The sequence below is a fragment of the Crocuta crocuta genome, unplaced genomic scaffold, assembly GCF_008692635.1.
Source record: "Crocuta crocuta isolate KB4526 unplaced genomic scaffold, BGI_CrCroc_1.0 scaffold143, whole genome shotgun sequence".
Lineage (NCBI taxonomy): Eukaryota > Metazoa > Chordata > Mammalia > Carnivora > Hyaenidae > Crocuta > Crocuta crocuta.
Window position 1 is genome coordinate 5,395,274 of NW_027529175.1, and position 24,165 is coordinate 5,419,438.

The following is a 24,165-nucleotide window of genomic DNA, read 5'->3' on the forward strand; positions in this document are numbered from 1 at the left end:
AAAGGACGCTCTGGGCAGCATCTCGAAGGAGGGCGTGGCCGTCACCGAGCCTCCGGTGGACTCCAGCATTGGCTAAGGCACATGAGGGCCCACAGCCCAGGGCCGGCAGTGTTTCAAGCCAGAAGCTTTTGGTCCTGACTCCCACTCTAAACCCTCATCGTGTTTCCCTGGCTGTGGCCCCCTGAGCGCACCGCCATGCTGTTTTTCCAGAGCCCTCTTTGTCACCGGTAATTTAAATCCCCTCCTCTCCTCCAGCCTCCTGAATGCCCTGCTCTGGCCCTCTGGTTAGATAAAATTATTGTTTCTCTAATCCATGAAGTGTGTATGTTGCCCCTAAGACATTTCTGTCTCATTCTGTACGTGTGCGTCTTCCTCCACTGTTAGCGTGTGGGCCTCAGGCTTGTGGCCTAGCTCCTGGCCATTTGAAACGTTGCACTTTGAATGAATGTTCTTCTGGAAAAACGTCTTGAGCTCTAAAAAGCTTAGTTACAGATGCGCTTTATGACCACTTCTGCGTATCTGGCTTGGAATGCCTGAATTTCCATTGTTGCAGTTTGAGGACTTACCCTGGTATGAAAATTGACAATTTTGAATATATCCATTGTTACTAGAAATATTTCATATCAAAGTGGCCACCAGTTATTTTGAAGGCTGTGGAAGAAATGGAATACATGTTTAGCTTTTTGGTTTTTTTATGAGCAACAGTGTGTTGGGGTCGTTACTGCGCTTCATTCGGTTATACTGAAACGTGTACTTTGTTAACTTTTTGGCTAAGTAGTTAAATACATTATGTCCGTAAATATATTTATTGCTTCCCCGTCCCTCTGACTGCTATAACCTCGGTGGTAAACCGTATCCTCTTTGGTTCCTAAGAGTGCTGATGGCCTTTGGCAGATAGGATTCAGACTTAATAATACGATATGATACGGTCTTTTTAAAAAGTTGTCACAGGGGTACTTTGAAGAAGGACGCTGGTAATCTGTGCCTCGGGGTCTCCATAAGTTGGTCTTCGAGTTGAGTTGAGTGCATTGCTTGACGGTGAGGGTGTTTTCCTGGTAACGGGAGAGCTCTTACAGACGAGGTGATCAGGCCCCTGTGCCTTCCAGGCTGTTGGCACACGTTAAATAGAACGCATGACACGTCCCGTTGCTCTGGGTGATTTTAGCACTTAACCTTTTGAGTAAACAGTTTAATGTGTTTTCTGTTTATACCTGAACTTGTAGCTCAATTTCATGTCACCGTTAAAATGAAACTTAGAGAAAACCTGTATAGAGTAGGCCCTTCCCTTCAGTGGAGTAAATGAATCATTTCGATACATTTTTCAGAGGTAAGATTGGAGAAACCCACTTTGAGGGTTTTTCTTCCCTTTTAGAGCTGCTAATGGAAAAATAGCCTGTGAGCCTCTTAAAACATTTTAATATTGCAGTGTCCATAATTTGATAGAAAGAAGTGCTTTTGTGTGTAATATGTCTATAGAGTCGATAAGGCCATGTGCATTTTACTGTGTTTCTAGTAACCACACTTTTTCCTCCTTTTTTCGTAGGTTCTTGATTATTACAGACCATTTTCTGAAGAGCCCGGAATTGGTGAAAGCCATGTATGCCAAAATGAGCAATCAAGAAAGGTAACCCCCAGAGCCAGTGTGGCTTTGAGTATTTAGCACATGTGGAGCGGCCCGTGCGCATGACTGACGTGCCGTGGTTTCGTAGCTGGCACAGAACCCTAACACAGGCTTCTGGCTCAGGAATGGTTTTAAATGGGCCGTGTCGCGCTGCTGCCCGGCCTCAGTGGACGGTGGTTTCTGTGGGGCCCAGACCCGGGCTGATGGCAGCGCCGGTGACCGTCTGTTCGTCCTCCGGCAGGGCTCAGGGCCCCATAGGTGTTCCCACCAGGCCGGCACCACCCACCACCTCCCTGGCGCGGCAGTGGGCTCCGGGGTGCCCTCGGAGCATGCAGCCCCATGCCCCTGACAGTCCCTCCTCGTGTGCCCCTGGCCGGGCCCTGCACCCACCAGGGTTCGGTTTCCAGACACGGATGCGGAGGGGACGGCGGGCAGCGGTTTCCAGGCTGACCCGGGGCACGTGCATGCCTTGCCTCGTGAAGACGAAAACGTCACCAAGAAGTCCCAGGTCCGACGAGCAGAACCTTTAGAAAATGTTAATCTTTTGCCTGACGTCCCCATTTTTCTAATTGCTGTAGTTTGAGACTCTTCCCGTGTATTTGGCTTCTTCCCCGGTTCACTCTGTACGCTCCTCTGTCGTCTCGCCAGGCAGTATCTCTTTAATCTCTTCGAGGAGAAGTTTGTGCTTTTATTTTATTTATTTATTTATTTATTTAAAATGTTTTTATTCATTTCTAGGAGAGAGAGAGACAGCGTGAGCAGGGGAGGGTCAGAGAGAGAGAGGGAGTCACAGACGGAAACAGGCTCCAGGCTCTGAGCTGGCAGTCAGCACAGAGCCCAACGCAGGGCTCAAACCCACGAACCGCAAGATCGTCACCTAAGCGAAAGTCGGACGCTTAACCGACTAAGCCACCCAGGCGCCCCAGAAGTTTGTGCTTTTAAAATAATCTCAAATGCCATGTTTATAAACCCAGTGCCCCCGCCCCACCGTGTGCATGCTTCTGTTGCAGAAAAAGAATTATTCGTAGTTTTTGACCTAAAATGTGTGGCACGAGGAACAGTGCTATAAATTAGGAAATGGCTTTGCAGTAAGGAATACCTGAGCACGAGGAGAATAATCCGGTTGAGTTGTATGGTTTTTTTAATGTTTATTTATTTCTGAGAGAGAGAGACAGACTGTGAGCGGGGGAGGGGTAGGGAGAGAGGGACACAGAATCTGAAGCAGCTCCAGGCTCTGAGCTGTCAGCACAGAGCCCCATGCGGGGCTTGAACTCATGGACTGTGAGACCATGACCTGAGCTGAAGTCGTTCGTTTAACCGACTGAGCCACCCAGGCGCCCCTTGAACTGTATTTTAATATTTAATTTATATTCTCCATAGTCTTTTCTTTTTTTTTTAAATATAATATATTGTCAAATTGGTTTCCATACAACACCCAGTGCTCGTCCCGGCAAGTGCCCTCCTCAGTGCCCATCACCCACTTCCCTACCATGTTTCGGTCAGAAGATCAGTGTTTAGGCTGCTCCACTGTGTAACCAGGACGGTGTCAGACTAAATATTTCCCGTTTTTATTTAGAAAAATGTCGCAGCCCCTGCTCCTCTCAAGTGTTTGCCTGCACGTCACTGTGCTTTCATCTCCGCGTGTCCTTCATCGTACGTCGTATTGTGTCACATACTCATGTGCCGCCTCGTGACAGTGCCCTTGGGCTGTTGGCCCGCAAGGGTGCAGATTTCGCCTCTGATTCTGGGGTGTCCACGTTTCTCAGACAGCACTTGGCACGTCATGGGCTCCAGAAAAAGTTATTTGGATGAAAACATGAGGCGAATGGATTTTTTCTTTTAATGTTTATTTGTTTTGGGGGGGAGGGACAAGTGGGGGAGGGGCAGAGAGAGGGGGACAGACGATCCCAAGCAGCCTCTGCACTGACATCCAAGAGCCCTACCTGGGGCTCGATCTCACGAACCATGAGATGAACCTGAGCTGAAGTCGGATGCTTAACTGACTGAGCCCCCCAGGCGCCCCGCGAATGAATGTTCTTGCTGTGGGAAGGTCTGTGCAGTGAGTACGCTTACTCATGCCATACTGTCGGCTGAGTTGGAAACCCCAGGGTCCCCCCTCAGGCCTCTCTCCCCTTGCTGGGCCCCGGGTCAGTGGCCTTGCTGGGACACCTTCCCTGCATCTCGTGAGCTCACTCTCATCACACCTCTGCTTTGCCCTTAACGTCCTCTTTGACTAGACCTTGGCTGTGGCCTTTTTAAAAATTGTGATAAAGGACAAATAACATCATAACATCGAGTGTAGCACTTTGACGGTGTTCACATGTGTAGTCTAGCAGTGCTGTGTACACGGACACTGTTGTGTGGCCAGCTTCCAGAACTTTCTTGTCTTGCAAAACTGAAGCTGTCCTCATTAACAGCTCCCCGTCTCCCCTCCCCCAGCCCCTGGCAGCCATAATCTGACTTTCTGTCCCTCTGATTTTGGTGACTGAGTGCCTTTTGTAAGTGGAATCTTTGTCCTGTTGTGACTGGCTTATCTCACTTCTGATGATGTCCTTAAGGTTTATCTGTGTTGGGGCATGTGTCAGAATCTCCTCCGTGGTTTGTTTTAATTTTTTTTAACATTTATTCGTTTTTGAGAGAGAGAGAGAGAGACAGAGCATGAGCTGGGGGGTATGATTGGGGGAGGGTCAGAGAGAGAGAGGGAGACACAGAATCCAAAGCAGGCTTCAGGCTCCGAGCTGTCAGCACAGAGCCCGACGCGGGGCTCGAACTCACAGACCACAAGTCTCTGAGTGGAAGTCGGATGCTTAACCAACTGAGCCAGGTGTCCCTCTCCGTCTTTTTTGAGGCCGAATCCTCTTCCGTTGTGTGGATGGACCACATTTTGTGGACACTTAGGTTGCCCCTGCCATTCAGCTCTTGTGACTCAGGCTGCCCTGATCGTGAGTGGATGGCAGCCTCAAGTCTGATTGTTCTGAGGTTTGTGTTTCTCCTTCCATGTTACCTGCCGTCCTGCCATTTCAGCGGCCGTGCGGCCTGTCCCAGGACGCAGCTGAAGTCCTGGCGCGGCAGTATGAGGCCCTGTGTAACGTAGCTTCATTCCCAACCCCTGCCCCTTCCCTCCCGGTCACACGCTGTGGCGACCTGGACTCCTCTCAGTCCTTGAGGCCTTCCCTGTACTTTGTCTTTGCACATGTCCTTTGTCTTCCGGGACTGTCCTGGCCCCCGCCTCTCCTCCTGGTGAATGAAAGCTGACCCTCGAGCCCATGGGTGTGACCTGCCCAGGCCCACTTATGTGCCGAGTTTTTCCAGTAAGCACAGGACTGAGGTCTGTGAATGTATTTCGCCTCTTCCTTATGACTTTCTTTTTTTTTTTTAATTTTTAATTTTTAACAATTTTTGTAGTTTTAAATCCTTTTTTTTTATTATTATTAATTAGAGAGCACGAGTGAGAGAGGGGCAGAAGTGAGGGGAGGGAGGAAGGGAGAGAGAGATAATCTATGCAGGCTATGTGCTCAGGATGGAGCCTGACCCAGGGCTCAATCCCACAACACTGAGATCGTGATCTGAGCCAAAATCAAGAGTCAACACTCAACCAGTTGAGCCACCCAGGTGACCCCCAACGTTATGAGTTTCTAAATAGCATTTTCTTTTCTCTAGCGTACTTTATTGTAAGAATATAGTACATAACCCATATAACATACGAAATATGTGTTAATCAACTTATGTTATTGGTAATGCTTTTGGTCAGTGGTAGGCTATTAGTAGTTAAGTGTTGGGGGAGTCGGAAGTGAAGCATGGATTTCTGACTGCATAGGGGGGTCAGTGCCCCTGTCCCCTATGTTGTTTAAGAGTCAGGTCCTTGTCAGAGCTTATCTGAGCTTTTTGTGGTGACCCACTTGGCCAGTTGGCTGAAGGTCCAGCTGCCTCATCGCCCATGGGGTCTTTGCTGGTATGTGTAGGTGGGGGAGGTCGCAGGGAGGAGGGGAACTGGGGCTCAGCAGAGGCACTCTGTCTGTGGCTCTAGGGTTCCCTACAGCCTCCTTTTCAGGCAGTAATGGATAGTTCTGCACTTGGAGTTGTACATTTGCAGGTTAATAGGATGGAAAGGATGAGTGTTTTCTCAGCAGGGACAGGTAATGAATGAACGTCCCTCCTATGCATCTGGATGGTGCTGGGTGCCACCTTTGTGAGGGTGCTGAGAACGTGTCATGTAGTTCCGGTGAAGAGCCCCCTTGAGAACCATGTGGGGACACGTGGTGCCTCCTCTGAATTGCCGGAGGAAGAGGAGTGCCCTGGCTGCGGCCCCGACCTGCTGCATCCCTGTGTCCCGTTGGGGTCGGGGCTGCTGGATTTAAAAATGTTTGAGGAGGGTCACCTCGGTGGCTCAGTCAGTTAAGTGTCTGACTTCGGCTCAGGTCATGATCTCACAGTTCGTGGGTTTGAGCCCCGCGTCGGGCTCTGTGCTGACAGCTCGGAGCCTGGAGCCTGTTTCAGATTCTGTGTCTCCCTCTCTCTCTAGCCCTCCTTCACTCATGCTCTTCTCTCTGTCTCAATAATAAATAAACATTAAAAAAAATTTTTTTTAAATAAAATAAAAATGTTTGAGGATCAGTCAGTAAAACAGGTGGTATGTTTATTAAGTGCCTCCCAGTGGTCCCCCGGGCATCATGGTGACAGTGAGATACCAGCCTGGCCCTTGGCGTCGGCGGGTTTGGCCAGAAGGTGCTGGGCATGTTTTGCTGCCCTTTTCTAGTGCCGCTGCTTTGGGCTGTCCGCTCAGTTGACTCCAAGCTGCTTGGTCAGAAGTCATGGGTACGGAGTCCCAGTCACTTCACGTGGCTGATTCAGCAGAAATGAGAGTGCGTTCACACGATTTTCTGGTCCCCCTTCCCACCGAATTGCACTATTCCCAGATTAAAACAGCTGCCCTTGGAAACCGCTTTTGCAGATTTCAGGCGTGTGATCTGTGTAGCAGAGAAACACACAGTGCAGTGGTCCCGTGGCTTTGGATACGTTGCCTCTGCTCGTGGGACCACGTTTCTTCTGTAGAATAGGGATCCGAGAGCAGCTGCCCCCTGACATGGCCACAACTAATTGAAACATGTGACGAAGGCGTTGGTGCCTGGCGTGTGGTCATCGCCGGTCAGTGAGTTGCTTCTGGGCCCCTGCTCCCGCTCCTCCTGCTCCTCCGCGTCCTTGACTTGACTTTCCCTCCAGGTAGCGCCATGCAGCCTTCCACTTCATCCTCGAAAGACCCAGCGAGATGGAGCTATTCTTGCCATTTTCCACATTGGGATCTGGGGCTTTGTAGGTTAAGGTGTTTGCCCTGGGTTGCAAAGGTAGCTAGAGTGGTGTTCGGACCCAGTGCGTCTGATGCCAAGATTAGTGATCTTCCTGCTGCACAGGAGTCTCGTATGTCTGTCACTTAGTAAGGGACCAGTGAGGGTAATCCAGCCACGGCTTTGTGCCTGCATCTTGGTTATTAGCTTGTCCAGGTTAACCAGGGGTTGGGCCTACTGGCGCACCATGCAGCAGCCCGCTCCTGTGGGGCAGTCCGGGTGTAAACCCCCTGTTCACCGGGGCTGCCAGTCCTGAGCTGACTTGCAGATATTTTATTTCCAGAATTAGAGAATATGATTATATGCCCTGCTCATAAAACTCGCACCCTTACACATTCCCTCTCCTTTGTGCCTCAGTCCAGTCCCCCCACAATCACCTTACCCATTTCAGGGTGCTACAGGTGCGGCTATTAAAATCGTAGCCCATGTTCATCTAAGCATGGCTTTCAGATATAAATTTTCTATAGAATTTTTCCTTAAAATCCTTCCCATGTACATATATTGCTTTTTTTTTTTTTTTTTTTAATGAAACGGGAATCCTGATTTTGAGCACAGACTGTGTAACTCTTTAATCAGAGGTGAAGCAGAAATAGAATGCTAATGACAGCCAGTGGTCAGGAGAGAAAATTACAGAAGCTTCAGTCTGCACTGAGGGGTGTGTCTGGTGACCCCGAGACACCCCAGTGAGGACTCCTGGGTCGAAGGAAGCGATGCTGTCACACTGTTGTGTGACTTTAGAGAGCTAGTCTCTGATCTCTCACTTCTCCACTCTTCACCTCCGGGTGAGTAACCAAGTCAGTGAGTGAGTAGCACTTGTACGTTGTTATGTTTCCAGGGAAGTATCCAGTGGTCCCCCACGGCTGGTAGGAGTCAGGCCTCCCACATGACTTCCCTGTTCATGCAGTGCTTTCCAGCACACACGTTTTCTGGCTTAGAAATGGAGGGGCAAATGTAATGTACCGTTAAAACAAACGAGTTTGAAAAAAAAAAAAAGTCTTACTCGAGCCCTAAGTCCCATGTGTGAGTCCTGCATTTGATGAGAGGATGGTTTTTGTTGGGGGCTAGAAGAAAGGGGAGTTGGACAGCCAGATGGGGCCTCAGGTTGGGACAGTCCCATATAAATGGCAGACGGAATTGTTTGAGCCACTCCCTAGTAATGGGAGCCATTGAAGGTTTCTATTGACAGATAAAAGAAGTCAGATCATTTAATGAAGTGACATTGATTCTCAGGTGATATTTAAACTTGATTTGCATTTTTATATTTTGAACGTTCATTTTTTAAAAAATATACATATATTTTTATATTTATTTTTGAGATACAGAAAAACAGAGCACAAGTGGGGGAGGGGCAAAGAGAGGGAGACACAAAATCTGAAGCAGGTTCCAACCTCCGAGCTATCAGCACAGAGCCCGATGCGGGGCTCGATCTCACAAACTGTGAGATCATGCCTGAGCCGAAAGTCGGATACTTACCCGACTGAGCCACCCAGGTGCCCCTGAACATTCATTTTTTAATTTTTTCCTTAAAATCGCTTACCTCTTCATCTGCTGGGCTGTCCCATGTTACCGTCACACAGTAGAGATGCCTCTCCTGAGCAGGGAGAGGCGTGAGGGGTGGGTGGGCTCCGGTGAGCCTGTGAAGAAGGCAGCGTCTGCGCTTACTGCTGCATCCAGCAGCCCCCACTGCCAGGCCTCCCTCGGTGTGTCCCCTGGGACTCCAGGGCCTCGCTGCTGCCGGACGAGCTTGGGCACCACCCTGGGCCTGCCCTTGTAGCCTCGGACCTCACAGAGCTCCTTCAGGCTCTGCTCCTCCCGTTTCTGCTGTTTTGAGTCATAGTCCACAAGGTGCCGAGTTCCCTGAAACGAGACCTCATGACTTGTCGTACCCAGGGGCCATTGTCATGCCTGCCCCGTTTAAAAAGAGTATTTTTAGTGCAGACGTCTGGGCCCCTTTTGGATCAGACCTAATAGGTGGCCTCCTCTCCAGCGTTCCCGGAAAGTCAACGTGCCTGGGGAAAGCGGAAAGCCTGGCCTCACGGCCTGAGAGGACCCCGTTCAGTTGGAAAAGCTTCTCTGTGAATCAGGGAAGACAAAAATACCCCAATACTGAACTGTTGTTCTTTTGTACTCAGCTGAGAGGGTCATCTGGTTGATTTTGGATTAATAATTGCTATAAGAAATCTGAGGGTTTTGGGAGTTTTGAAAACTGGTAAGGTCTGTGTGTGATTTTTTTTTTCCCCAGACGGATGATTTTTCCCGTCATTCGGCAAAAATACAGGAAGAGTTTGGTATAGTTTCATTTCAAACTTGAAACTTACAAGAGTAAACAATTCTCTTTTTTGTTTGGTAAGAGTCGCACCATTCCTACTGTAAGTGAATTTCCCCCATTTGCTAAGCATTCCTATCCTTTCTGGTTGAGAAATCAATGAGAATTATACATAAAATCTCAAGTCACAGTGTGATTTTGATGAAGCATCCTGCTTGGATTATGCTGGATAGATTGCCCTGTGTGTGATTTGTTTTCTTTCATCGAGAAGGAAAGAGTTTGTTGAATAGAAATACTTACGGGATAATTTAAGTGTTGATGTAAAATGGCATAGGTTTGGTCTTGAGATCTATGTCTTGGTAAACTAAAATAACGAAATCAACAAAGCCAGCCTTCAGCAGGGTGGCTAAGCGCGTGGCTGAGTCCTGTGGCCCAGGAGTGAGAGCTGGAACCCTGTGTTTGGATCCTGACACAGCTCGGCACCTGTGACACCAGGTGTGCGAATTGGCCTCCCTGAGCCCTGTTCGCCATCCTTAGTGCAGGCAGTGACAGGGCCGTTTTCTCGGGTGTTGTTAGAGTAAATGGGATCATGTGTGTAAAACACTTGTTGGCCCAGGAGTGACCTGTGGATAGATGTGAGCCCCCTCAACTTTGCTGTTGTTGCCCTTGTAGACATGTCATAAAACTTACCCTGACAGCATTTTAGAAATACTGAATTAAGGGCTCACAGTAAAGGACATATAACGGGCTTGTTTCAGTAGCCACATCACATCATTGAAATCAAGATTTGAAAAAACAGGTAATTGATGAAGATTATTCACAAAAAATATTTTCCCTGGCTAGACATATAAACAGTAAGAACTTAAAAATGAAAACATCCTCTTAAAGTGCGCCCTATAAGTATTTTCAGCATGGTGCAATTTTCAGTATTACGTATTTACGTGAAAATCTTTTGCGTTTTACAGAGTTGCGTTGTTGGACCTCATCATCGCGAAAATCGTGGGTGACGAGCCACTGACCAAGGATGACATCCCGGTGTTCTTGAGCCACGCCGAGCTGATTGCAAGCACGTTTGTGGATCAGTGCAAGATGGTGCTGAAATTGACCTCAGAGCAGCACGCTGATGACGAGGTACAAGGACAGGCTCATAATCTTGGATGAGAGAGAGATGGGGAGATTTTCTGACCCAGCCAGGTCCTCTATGAGAATTCTCTTTTAAAAGCTTTAAAAAAATAGGGCGTAAATAACATACAGACTGAGTGTTTGTGCCCTGCCTCCAAATTCGTATGTTGAAAGCCTGGTGGCCCACGTGGGGCCTGTGGGGGGTGTGGAGTCCTGAGGGTGGAGCCCTCATGAATGAGATTAGTGCCCTTATGAAGGAGACCCCAGGAGGGTCCCTTACCCCTGCCACCATGTGAGGACACAGTGCAGTCAGCCACCTGCAGTCCGGAAGGGGGCCTTCATCGGAACCCGGCTGTGCAGGCGCCTTGACCGTGGGACTTGGACGCTCCAGAACTGTGAGCCATAAATGTCGTTTCTAAGCCCCCCATCTGTGGTGTCTGTTACGGTGCCCCTACCCGTCTGTGGTGTCTGTCACAGCGGGCCGTGTGGATGGGTGGTGTCCTTGCTCTAGAACAGTTTGCAACACAGGTAAGGGGAAACAGTGCCCTTCTTCCTACCATCCAGAGGTAACGACCTGAAAAAATTTTTGGTTAACATATTTTTCTAGGCAGATAACAGCAAATATATGCACGCGCACACGCACAAACATGTATTATGAACAAGGAAATCGTGCTGTGCTGTTTGTAAGTTTCTGTTTTTTCTTCTCCTGAGTGTAAGTTTTATGAGGGTACAAGTTTTGACTCTTACGTTAATGTTTATAGTACTGTGTACACAGTAGTCACTTAATATTTGCTGAATGAAGAAACCGTACATCGTGAATGTCTTTAGAAAAGCCAGTGTAGCATTTCAGGCAAAGAATTTGCCATAGCTTGCCCAGCTGTTCAGTTGGGCGCTCAGGTGGTTTCTGCTTCTCTTCACTGTGTCAGGGCTCCAGTCCATCCCGTTATCTGTCATCAGGGCTCCAGTCCATCCCGTTCCCTGTCATCAGGGCTCTAGTACATGTCTTCACAGTTATGTCTTGGTACATTTTCCTGGTATTATCCTAGGAGTGAAATTGCTGGGTATAAGGGTGTATCCCGTTTTAAAGCTTTTGGGACATGTTTTTAAATTGCCTTCCAGAAAGTTTGTTTCTTCTGTCCTTGTAGGAGATTCCCGATCATGTACCACCCTGGTTAGCTTCTTCAAGTATTTTTATTTTTTTTTAATCCTCCTCAAGGAGGATCCTGCCCTGGATCACTGAATCTCTACTAAGGGGATGGAAGCTGGCTTATGTTGACCCTGCTTTCCTCCTCTTCACTTGAGAAATTCTCTTTATTTGTGTCTGTCCCATCTTCCTTCCTTTCCTTCTTAAAGTTAGAATGAGCCTTTCTCTGGAACATGACTCAACAGTAGAAGGGGCTGTGCTTGTCACACAGCAGCAGAGAGAGGAATCGCAGACCTGCCACCTGCGGGCAGCCAGAGCCGCGGGCAAAACTTACCGATGTTAGAGCAGACAAGATGCCAGCAGGGGCTGCAGGTGCAGGGTGGGAGTGATTGTGGGGGACACGAGGGAACGTTCTGGGTGGTAGAAAGGTTGTACCCAGCTGTGCACATCGACACAGGTCTGTACCGGACACTCAGGATGGGTGCGTTCTTATTGTGTCGTCTGTGCCTCAGCACCGCTGCTGGCTGGGCAGTGGTGGGTGGGCGGGGCTGCCCTTCCGCAGGCCCACCCACCCTGTGACCGTAGCGTTTCCGGGAGTGTGTGTGACGCCACGAACCTGTCGGTTACCCTTGTAACCATCGGCCGTCATTATAACCCTTCCACTGCGGCAGCAGATCTCCTTCTTGGGGAATATTCTGGTTTTCAAGGCTACTTTGCTATCAATTTTCCGCACCGTGTCCCGTAGACCATGTTCACTCTCGCTGTTGAAGCTGTTATTCTCGTTCTCATTTCTGTGATAAAAGAGGGCAAATCTCTACTTCCTGCTGCCTTTCCCTTCTGGAGACGGATTTGCCTCTGTTTCCAGCAGGAGGAGCAGTGAGCTGTGCTTCCATAAAGGTTTACAGATCAGTTCTCCAGGCGGCAGGGCACTTGTATTCGTACTACAGGCCGTTCCAATGTTATCATAAGAAATAGACTGATGGAATGATTCTTTTTTATTTTTCAATTTTTGGGTTTTTTTGAGCGAGCGAGTGTGGGGGAGGGACAGAGAGAGAGAGGGAGGCACAGAATCCCAAGCAGGCTCCAGGCCCTGAGCAGTCAGCACAGAGCCCGACACAGGGCTCGGACCCGTGAACCATGAGATCATGACCTGAGCCGAAGTCGGACGCTCAACCGACTGAGCCACCCAGGCGCCCCAGTGGAACTTTATATTGAGGAAAATTTGTGTATTTCTTTCAAACAGTTTAATTTCTAAGATGGGAGGAATTATATTAATAGAACTTTTTTTTAAGTTTATTTTGAGAGTGAGCAAACAGGGGAGGGGCAGAGAAAGAGAGCGAGAGCGAGAGCGAGAATCCCAAGCAGGCTCCACGCTGTCAGACAGAGCCTGATGCAGGGCTGGGACTTATGAACTGTGAGACCATGACCTGAACCACAACTAGGGGTCAGACCAGCGTAGCCACCCACATGCCCCCGTTTTCGTTTGAAAACTATCCTGTCTTCCTTCTTTTTGTCTTAAAGCTAGAAAGGTTAGAATGGTTCTTTCCCCAGCGGTTCACTTTTTAAAAATTCATTAACCTCTATCCTCCTCACTTGGGCACATTACCGTATATGTGTTCTCCTTTAAGTTAGAAGCTTTTAAAGAAGCCACAGTAGTTTTTAAGAAGACCTCCGACCTCAGTATTTAAACGTACCATACACCCAGTAGTGTTCTAGGGCCGGCCCGTGCTGGCTGCCGGGTCCATTGTTAACTATTCAGAAATCTCTGAGCTGTTAAATCCACCGTGGTGAAAGTGTTTACACCATGGAAATCAGCCAGTGCTGCCGATCAGGGCTCTCCCTTCGTGCCTCCTCTCCCCTCCCGCCTCCTCTCCCCTCCCCTCCCCGTCTCCCCCAGCCAGCAGACCACAAACCACTGCATTTACCCAGCTGTGATGTTGTAGGACAAGATATCCAGGAAGGTTCTCATCATGCTGTGGCCCAAAAATTGGAATGAAAAGTCATGTTTGTATCATCTGTGTGTTAATTTATGTAATTGTGTGGATTTAACATCCTGAGGTTTTAAAATTCTGAGGGTTTTTTTTTTTTTTTTCATGTCTTCTTAGTAAAAATAGTCCTAGGTTCTCACATGAACGTGCGTGTTTCTGCCTTTGGTATTTTGTGTTTCTGATTTTTTGTTTTTGTCGCTCCTAGTGCGCTGCTTATCCCGTAGGACTGGCGACTCAGCTAGCTTTGTCTCAAGCCTGCGTCTTGTTGCTTGTGGTGAGCCTGGCCCTTCCTCTGGAAGTGAAAAATATTTCCTTCAGTTTTGTGTTGTCTCGTATTCATCCGTGAGGAGAATTGTCTGCAGGTGGTGGGTTTCTCGTTCTGTTTTATCCTGTGCTCCCCAACTTCATTTGTGGTATCTGTTACGGTAGTAGGCATTACATACAGATTTGTGGAATCAGAACGGGTAATCTTTCATCCCACAGACTGATAAGGGATTAAATATTTGTACTATGCAAATAATATTTGCTTATTAAATAAGCCAAGTTCAAACTGAAGTCAGCGAAACGAAAAGCCCTCATTCTCGCCCAGCCCTTGTCTGTTTTCTGCGGATATATCAGCATATAGTTTTTCCTTTCAGAGTGTTTTGCGTGTACGCACTGCTTTTTGTCTGTCGGTTTGTTTACAGCACTCCTTCTGTGTGTCTTGTGCACCTCCTCTCTCTTCATAAGTGAGCCGTGTCTCCCTAGATCGAGGTGCCAGAACTTTCTCATTGACCCTCTGTCGACTTACCCTTCAGTTACTTCCGGGATTTTCTTAAAACCCTGCCCCAGTGTGGGTGTCTTTGCAGTTTTGGACAAGCAGATCTGACACCATAAATTCCTGGAAGTTGAATCGCTGAGTCAGAGTCCGTATTTAAAATTTTTAGAGAGATTTCTAGATGCTGTACTGACAGAGGATGAGAGCGTACGGGTTTGCAGCCTTTTACTAATCCGACCTGATTACCTTTTCTCCTTAACTGTTTTGGTGTCCAGCATTGCATTTGTCTTTCGGGTCAGTTTACCTTTTAAAATACATTCATTAGTGAGCATTTTCAGAAAATTCGTGTTTTTGTCACATATGCAGGAAACTTTTCTTTCCCCATAGTTAATGCTTTGTTTGACTTTATGACATTCTTAGCCTTGTAGAAGTTTTAATTTTTGTTTTTATCTAGTTAGGCTTACCAGTTTTATCCTTCTGGTTTCTGTAGTTTGTATATATTTTGTAAAACCATTTCCACTTAGAATGTGGAAATAATACACCTGTATATTCTAGGTTTTTTTTGGTACTTTGTCCACATTTTTAACTGGCCTTGAATTTACTTTTTGAGTAAGGAGTGAAGTATAGATCCAAATGAATTATTTATGTCCTTTGATGAACCAAGAGTATATAAGCTTTGGTAAAGGACTGCTTGGCTTTGAATCTTGATTTCCTGTATCATTGGTGTGTGATCTTCATCTTGGAAAAGTTGCTTAGCCTCTGTGCCCCAGTTTCTGTACCTGTAAGATGAATGGTATTTTTTTAATGTTTATTTATTTATTTTGGGAGAGAGATGGGGGCGAGTGCATGTGAGAGACAGAGAGAGAGAGGAGAGAGAATCCCAAGCAGGTTCTGCACGATTAGCACAGTCGATCTCACAAACAGTGAGATCATAACCTGAGCGGAAACTAAGAGTTGGACACTTACCCGACTGAGCCACTCGGGTGCCCCGAGACAAATGATATTTCATGTAGGCATTTGGTATGCTGACTGGTACATAGTGTTCCCCAAGTATTAGCTCTTAATTGTTGGACCAGTACCATTTAGTGAGTAATCTCATCCTTTCCATTAATTTTAATGCTACTTTTGTCATATATCAAATTCTTACACAATTTTGGATCCCTTTCTGTGTTTCCAACCTTTTACAGAGAGAGCCAGTGAGATACTGATGACCATCACGTCAAAGGGCCACTGCCGGAATGAACTTATGCATAGATGCACATGCTGGTCTGTGCACAAGGCAGTAATCAATGGCATTCCAACCAGACACAAGTAATCTGCCTTTCTGTAGCTAAGAGTCATTTGCATTATTATCAGTTTTCCACAACTTTAAATTTTGTAAGGGCGAAGTTAATCTAGCCACATGGTCTAGATGGGAGTCTAGTCTCCCCACCCCCCGCGCTCTCTTCCCCGCTCCCTTATTTTTTAATTTTTTTTAAAGTTTATTTATTTATTTTGACAGAGAGGGAGGGAACGAGTAGGGGAGGGGCAGAGAGAGGGAGAGAGAATCCCAAGCAGGCTCTGTGCTGCCACTGCAGAGCCCGACGCGGGGCTCGAACCCACAAACTGTGAGGTCATGACCTGAACCTGAACCAAGAGTCAGATGCTCAACCGACTGAACCACCCTCGTACCCCATCCTGTTTTTTAAGAAAATATTTTTCCTGGCTGTTTTTTCATTATTAATTTCCGAATGCTCATTAGAAACACATTATTAATAAAAGGATTCTAATGACTAAAATTGGGCATGTGTTAGGCTGAGATAGATTAATTTTCTTTTGGGTTTATTTCAGTTAATATCATAGAATTTAGGAGCTGGAAGGAAACTTCTAGGTTATCTCTTCAACCCTTTGATTTTATTATTACCTCTTTATCATGGAAAATTCCCCACAGACTAAGAGAAAAAAATGTACCGCGAGCCCATCTCCTGTTCATTACTTTTCTTGTTTTGTCCATAATCTCACCTTCTACCTTGCAGCTCTCCTCTCTGTTCATTACTTTTCTTGTTTTGTCCATAATCTCACCTTCTACCTTGCAGCTCTCCTCTCTGTTCATTACTTTTCTTGTTTTGTCCATAATCTCACCTTCTACCTTGCACTGAACCCAGATTCCCACATGTTTCAACAGCCCAATATTGTGTATGTTAAAAGATGAGGAGTCACACGTAAGTCAACTACCATTAGCTCACATCTAAAAAACTAACAGTGTAATCATATCAAGTAAACAGTACTCAGATTTTTCCCGCTATCGAATAATTTTGTTCTAGTTTGTCTTTGAATCCGGATACAAATAAAGGCCATGCACTGCAATTGGTTGCCGTGTCTCAGATATGCTTTAATGTATATGGTCCCCTTTCTTGCCCCTCTGTTTTCCCCCCTCCGCCCCTTTGCTAATTCTTGATTGAAGAAACTGGGACTGTCTTGCCTGTCGAATTTCCCACAGTTTGGGTTTTGATTGTATCTCCATGGTGGTTCAACATATTCTTCTTTTCCTTGCATTTCCTGTGACTCATCATTGGTTCCGGAAAGCTGTGCGGATTTGGGTTAGGTTTTTGTGTCTTTTTTTCCAGTAGTGTTTTATTGTTGGTGACGTGCGCCTTCATCAAGAGGCGCGTAATGTCCGGTTGTCTCTTTCTGTGATGCCAGCACTTGTACTTGACTGTTACCTAGGTCCCTTCATTCTTTGCCGGTTGCAAAATGGTGGCATCTTGACTCTTTATCATTCAGAAACTTCTCCTCCTCGGTAATTAGGTTGCACACAGTGTCTTGTGTTTCTGAAGAGAGAACAGGCGTTCTTCCCTCCCCCTTTGATTGTCAGTCTTCAGAGCACTGAGCTGGTTTTGTGACCTCATCCAGAGGTGACACGTGAATCGTTCTGGTTTTCATCACCATTGTGAAGCCATGGTTTTTAGAGCCACTTGATTCATTTTCAGTCCACTTTAGCTGTGATTCTTCCCGATGTTCTAATGTGCCACTGCTGGCCAGTGGGACCCCTTTCAGGTTGCTTCCTATCCCTTCCCCCAGGATCCTGATAGTCGCTCCCAATCAGCCTCTTTTGGAAGGAGGAATGGTGTCTAGAGGTGACAGGGCATTAAAAATATGCGTTGTTTCTTTTGAGATGTCAGAACGGTAGGTTAAAATATTACCTTTGACCCTCCTAATTGGAGAGAAAGAACTACACATTTAGAATTAACACAACGGAGTAATTTATTTTTCTTTTGAACAATGTTGTCTTTATGACCTAAATGTATAGTATCTACCACAGTTTGTCAAATAGTGGATACTTTAAAAACTAGGGTCAAAACATGCACAGAATTGGATTTTCACGTTTTATTGAGATGACCTAACACCATACGGTTGGTTTCTTGCTCGTGTAGTTTGAGAATCATTTATTACAGAACTGACATTTTCAGATAATACTGTCTCTCCTAACTTTCCCCCGTATGGTACATGTAGATTTATATTTCCCCAGAAATAATGCAAGTTCCTGCAGCTAGAGTTCTTTCAACCACAGCATTTTACAGGATTCCTGTGGACAAGAAATTAATGTATTTCATGGGATATTTGTATCTTTAAAGTAGAACTTGCTTGCTGGGAACACTTTAAAAAGAAAGTATTTGCATAAATGTTATGTACGTAGCTAGTAATTTTGAACATTGACTCCACTGTTGGAAGGTATTTTTGCTTGAATAAGAACTTTTCTGACTCTTTGCTCCCAGAAGACACATAATGACACATAATCTTCCGTTCTCGATGGCAGATGTTGCTGGTCGTGAAAATGGCTGTTCGTGTACATATTTAATGCTTCGGTCTCGTTCTTGATCATTTTGTTTCTCTCTTCAGACGCTCTCTTAACAAGCACCACCTCTTTAATATTTATTGTCAGAGGCCATTCTCTTACCGTTACTTACAGCAGTTGCAAATCATTCAGCTTGACTTACAGGTTCCGTTTTCTTTTTCCAGGAGGCGTTGGCCACAATTAGGCTTCTCGATGTCTTGTGTGAAATGACCACGAACACCGATCTGCTCAGCTATCTGCAGGTTTTCCCTGGCTTGCTGGAAAGAGTGATTGGTGAGTGAACTATCACACTTACTGTTATTTTTAATTAAGGAATCTTTGGCTTGTCGCACAGAAATGGAAGTCCAAACACAGATCCTTAATTTTAATTGTATTGGTATATTTTTGAGATTGTTTTTGGAATAATTTTTTCTTAACAAGGATCACTGTGTTTTGGGAACAGCTCAGGCTTCTGCCACTTGCCTGCAGTGACTCAGGATGCCTGATCAGTGAGCGAGAGGATCGGCGCAGGCTGCACACGCAGGTGTTTCCTCAGGAGCATGTGGTGTGGGCGGTCGTGGTGATGGGGACGGTTTTGATGCTGAGGGTAGTTTCAGTGATGACGATGATGGTGATTTTTATATCCGTTTTCCAAATTTGTTAGAAGATTTTCCCCTATTACCTCTATGGACACAAAGAATAATGCCCTACACATAGTAATTATGTATTCCGTTCTTACAAGAAAATGCTTTTAAACAAGAAGCCATTGTCTGGAGTACCATCTTAGCTAAAAAAACGGTTCACAACATAATTCAAGTAGAACCCATTCCTTGTGGTTAGCTATGCTTATGGTGTCGTTATTTGCTGTGCTGTTTTTTTCCTTTAAAAAATTACTATATTTCTTGTGGAGATGCATACTCTAAGAAAGATGGATTGTTTCTAGGTGGGCAGACGAGTCAGTGGGGAGCTGAAGAAGATATTTAGAATCCCCTGTGAGTGCTTTATTTTGAATGCAGTGCTTTTAGTGACGATCAAAATAAAATACCACTGACCTGCGAAACACAATCATTGTTGAAAAATGTGCTTGGAGCCAGGGCCCGTGTGGGCTGTCCCCCGAGCTCTGCCAAATTACAGCCTTCCCTGAGCTTGAGTTCTTTGTTATGAAATGGAGAGAATGATACTTGGCCTTTCATAGGTTTGTTGAGAGTGTTAAATGAGATAACGTGGAAACACTTCCCTACAGCTGCTGGAAGGTGCTCTATTTTCATATGCTGTCTAAGGGGCATCTCATGGAGCATAGCAGTGTTATTCCTTTTGCATGTAGCCAGAGTAGATCTGAGATCTGTGGAGATACATGCTGACTTCCGATTATCTGGACGATGAGAAAAAAGTGAGCCTACTTCTCGGTTTCTGTCGCACGGCTCGTTACAGGATCGGGTTGTATTTTAGTCTTCGCCGACTGCCGTTGTCATATGCGGTCCTTTGTAAAGAAAGAATGTGGGGTTGGAAACCTCTTTATGAGAAAGGTTGCAGCAAATTTTTAGCTGCCTTTCCTTTGTGGGTAGAAAGTCCATGCCCGGATGATCACTATGGCTTATCTCCCCAAAACCAGAGTCGTGAAAAAACTTAAGACGAAAGAAGAGTTTTCTCCTCTTTATTTAAAGAGAGCTTTCGATACTCTACCTTTATTTCATTTTAGTCCATTTAACATGAGTTTGATTTGTAGATGGGAAGCTAGTACAAACGGTAAAACTGTTCTTCTGGAAAATAAAGTTTATTGTTTTGTCTGTGTAGATCTTTTACGACTGATTCATGTAGCTGGCAATGACACCCCAAACATCTTCAGCGCCAGTGGCTGCGTCAGAGCAGATGGGGACGTCTCAAACGTGGCCGAAGGTTTCAAGTCTCATCTTATTCGTCTGATTGGAAATCTGTGTTATAAGAATAAAGATAACCAAGACAAGGTAAGATTGTTTCTCAGGATGTTTCCTCCATCAACAGCTTCCTATAGAATATGATATGCAGAAGTTAGGATATGTACGCTTTTCTGGAATGGAAGTTTGCCGAGAACACAGTTGGAGATACGAGGTATACGCATACATCTCGCAGATACGCATCGTGTGTCGTATTTGTTTATATTAGGGTTTGTACCTTTGTCATCTTGCACTGTTTGTGTCCTTAGTGTGTTTCAGCCACTGTCTTTTCTTATAAATTGTCAATGTTTGCTCTCAGCCTGGGCGTTTGATCACATTTTTACTGTCACTAGGAAATAGTCAATAAAAACAGATATTTAAAAGGCTAGACATTTCAGACACAAAGTACACATTTAATAAAAGTAGTTATTATGGACCATTATCTTAATAATAATGAAAAAAACCCTTAAATCTGTGACCTATGTTTCTGGATGATCGCATCATCAGCATGTCTTCCAGATATTTCGAAGTTGAGACAATGTTTAAGCTATGAAATCTTTGGAAACTCCGTAGGCAGCCGCTTGGGACCTCTTTTGTGCTGACCAGCTTAGCTGTGACTACAGCAGAGCATGAAAGGGCACTGATAAAGCCTGCAGGGGAATTGGGGCATGGGCTTCCCGCTGACCCAGCCTGCTTATATCTTCCTAGAGTTTTCTTTGGGTGGCATCTGTTTTGCTTCATGAAATACCGAGTGTACGTGCCACAGATGATATTTTTCCAAGATGGCTGCAAAAACACACCTGCAGTTTGACGCTTTCATTCTCCTATCAAGGATTAGCATTTATTTCCCTTTTCTCTTCAGTCTGAGGTGTAAAGCCCCGTGGCTCCTTTGAAGAATAAAATGTGTTGGGAGTGCTCTCGTACCATTTCTGATACAGCCCTAACGGCTCTCGCAGATTCCACTGCTAGCCTCTTAAAAGCCAGTAAGCACGGAAGACGTGCGTATGCCTTGTGGTCACTGTGCCGTGACGTGGCGAGTCTGCCTGGAGACGCCCAGGGATGAGCCGTCCTGAGGACAGAGGAGGAGACGAGTCAGGGAACGCCAGGGCAGCAGACATGGGAGCCAGACACCGTCTTGGAAGGTTTTGGGCCGTTGCTCAGACCCTTCGTCCCAAGCCCAGCCCCCCGGCTGCATGGCAGATGCCACACGAGCCAGGGACAGCCTGCCCAACAGAGCCCCTTCTGGATTCGTGACCCACAGTGTGGCGAGAAGAAGTGCAAAACTGGGGGAGAAAACCAAGTTGTGCGGCTTCTGCTTCCGTTAATAGCCCTGTGAGCTACCATTGGGCAGGTCCCCCCGCAGATAATACTTGTTACGTCCGGATGAAAGACAGCCGTGTGAACAGAATCAAATTTGACACAAACAGGAAGATTTGGGAATTAAACTTCCACTCGGAAGAATGGAGCAGGCCGGTGTGTGCTGAGCAGGACAATTATTAAAGCTCTGAAAGAAAATCTGTACTCCCTTCACCTTAAGGAAGAAACGGACGGTTTGGAGCAAGTGCAGCCATTGGAAAGTGAGGAGGGACTCCTGGGCAGGGGAGAGCCGGCCCCAGGTTCCGGGCACCCGCTGTCCGAGTCCTCGCGGATGCCTGAATCACATGTGCAGGGCAGGCCCAGCAGCTAAGCTAAGGATGAAACGATGGTGCTGAGATTTGAGCTGCCTTGCCAGAGTTTACAGTTTGACTCCAACTGAGATAATTGCTTGCTAAAGCCAAAATATTCAGCGTTTTCTAGAGGAATATAATTCAAGAGTTTCCATGGCCTTGTGTTCACTATGTCCAGGATACAATCCACAGTTACTTTAAGCACAACAAATATGCCCGTTTTCCAAGAGAAACAAAGATGGCTGACAGAAACTGCGGGGACACAGACACTGGGTTTAGCAGACAGATTTTAAAGCAATTATAACTAGAGGCGCTTGGGGGGCTCAGTCGCTTGAGCGTCTGACTTCGGCTCAGGTCATGATCTCACAGTTTGTGGGTTCGAGTCCCCCGTTGGGCTCTGTGCTGACAGCTCGGAGCCTGGAGCTGCTTCAGATTCTGTGGTTCCCTGTCTCTCTGCCCCTCCCCTTCTCGTGCTCTGTCTCTCTTCTCTCTCTTTCTCTCTCTCAAAAATGAATAAACATTAAAAAAAATAAAGTAATTACAACTATGCTCAAGGATGTAAAGGAAAATATACTTCTAATGAATGAAAAGAAAGTACAAACTCAGCAGAGAAATAGAACTGAAATAAATAAGTAAATGAATAAAAGAGCCAAATGGAAAATCTAGAACTGAAAAACATGGTATCCAAAATAAAACTTAAAAACTTTATTGAACAAGCTTGACAGCTCCAGGGAGGTGGCTGAGCCAAGAGTCGGTGTGCTGGGAGATGGGACAAGAGAAGTCCTCCCGTCTGAGGAACAGAGAGAAGACCGAAAGCGAAACGGTCCCCTGACAGTGCTGAGTTTCGCGTGTGGTGCAACACTGGGTCCCTGGAGTCATTTCTCCCGGACATGGCGCAGAACCAGATGTCAGACGACTGGGTCTTCTACACATACAGCATTTCAACTCCTCCCCGTCTTCAGGCGGGTCTGAGTGGAAGGCTGCTAATCCCCTCCCCACCCTGGAAAGTTACTGGGACGATGTTTGTAAGAGCAAGTCGATAGAGAATAAAAACCACTTTGCCTTTTTAATGACCAAGACTGCCTTCCCTGAGGAGCACAAAAGAGGTGGTTTTTCCTGTGTTTAACTATTCTTTTGTTGCTGATTGGGATAGGCCTCTTAGAGGAACAAAACGTAGTAACCCCTAAAAGGCTTATGAAATAACTCACCCAAGTCAGGATCAGGCTGCACCATGAGTAAACATGGAGTGTGCCCACGTGCTGCTGTGAGAGGCCACGGGGCTCACGGGAAGTCGGTGATGTGTTCCTTCACGTGTGTGATTGCTAATCACCCTCCTGGTTTCTGAGCAAACATTCTTGAAGGTATGTAGGTATGAAGCAGTTCACTCTTTGAGTCTAAGAATGCCCCCGTTTCCCCCGCTTTCTTACCTGTGCCAACGAAATGCCTTCCCTGAACCCATTAGTTATGGGCTTTGCTTCTCCTTCCAAAGAATCAGCCACAATATCACAGTCCAAGAAGCTTCTTTATTCTTGTAGCCAAACCCTGACCCTAGCTGGGTGTTACAGACACTGACCTTGCTCATTGTTGCCTCAAGGGATGGAAACACATGCACGTAAGATAATTCTAGTCACAGTTTTAGAGGAATGGAGGATTGTGAGGATTGTGTAGCTGGTCGTTACCACCAGGCTGCTCACTCTCTCTGTGTTGTCCAGAGGAAGGTGTCACTTCTACCTAGGTTTGGGCCCAAAGGGAAATTTGGCTCTGTCTGTGCTCTAACTCTGTTTGAGTCGGGGGGCTTTTGTGGTCTAGCCTGACTTAGTTCATCCTGCCCCCAGAGGAAGGGACTGATGGCCTGTTGAGTGTTTCCTGTGTCCCAGCATTTGACGTTTGTGTCTGCTAACCACGGTTTAGGTGAGGCCACCTAGTGGGTGAGTTGCCGTGTCCAGAGTAGTAGTAAGATTTGTCTGACTCTGAGCTCCTAGGCCTGTACCATCGTGCCTCTCATTTACGAGCTTTCCGGGATTTGGAAAAAGAGGTTCACGGCAGACTTCCTGATGGATTTGAGATTGAAGGTGCTGGTGGCTGGTGAAGGTGCATGTCCTCTGCCAGCCAGGCCCCTTGTGCCCTGTCCTGGCTCGCGTCTGGCACTCCGGGCACTCACGTCTCTGTCTCTGATGCATCTACTTGTCAAATGTGAATGTTCCCAGCTGTGGGGATCTTTTGTGGGATAAAACAGGCAGGAATCTCTTCCTGTGAAGCCTCCACTCTAGAAGCGTCTAGGGACTAATTATCCCTGCCTCTTTGAACTAGGATCCCAAAATGACTGACAGATTTTCCTAGGCCTTCGTGCACTGCCTGCTTGCTCTGAGGTTTGATCAGAAGCCGTTTAAGCCCGCCTGGGTCTCTGGGCTTGTCCGCGTAAGTGCATTCTTTGCACTGAATGTGGTGGCCGCCTCCGGCTGGCACCCTTTACGGTTGTGGGGCCCTCTCCCTGTTGTAAAGATCTTTTTATCTACATTACTTTGTTGGAG

General features: G+C 46.4%; 1 protein-coding gene across 1 annotated transcript in view; it reads left to right on the forward strand.

Moving 5' to 3' along the window:
* ATXN10 (ataxin 10) overlaps window positions 1-24,165 on the forward strand; it is a 155,564-nt gene that overhangs the window by 27,343 nt on the left and 104,056 nt on the right. The window contains exons 6-9 of the mRNA XM_077757899.1: window positions 1,544-1,624; window positions 10,195-10,360; window positions 18,240-18,348; window positions 19,849-20,018. Coding sequence (XP_077614025.1) covers window positions 1,544-1,624; window positions 10,195-10,360; window positions 18,240-18,348; window positions 19,849-20,018 — 526 coding nt within the window. The remainder of the gene's footprint in view (window positions 1-1,543; window positions 1,625-10,194; window positions 10,361-18,239; window positions 18,349-19,848; window positions 20,019-24,165) is intronic.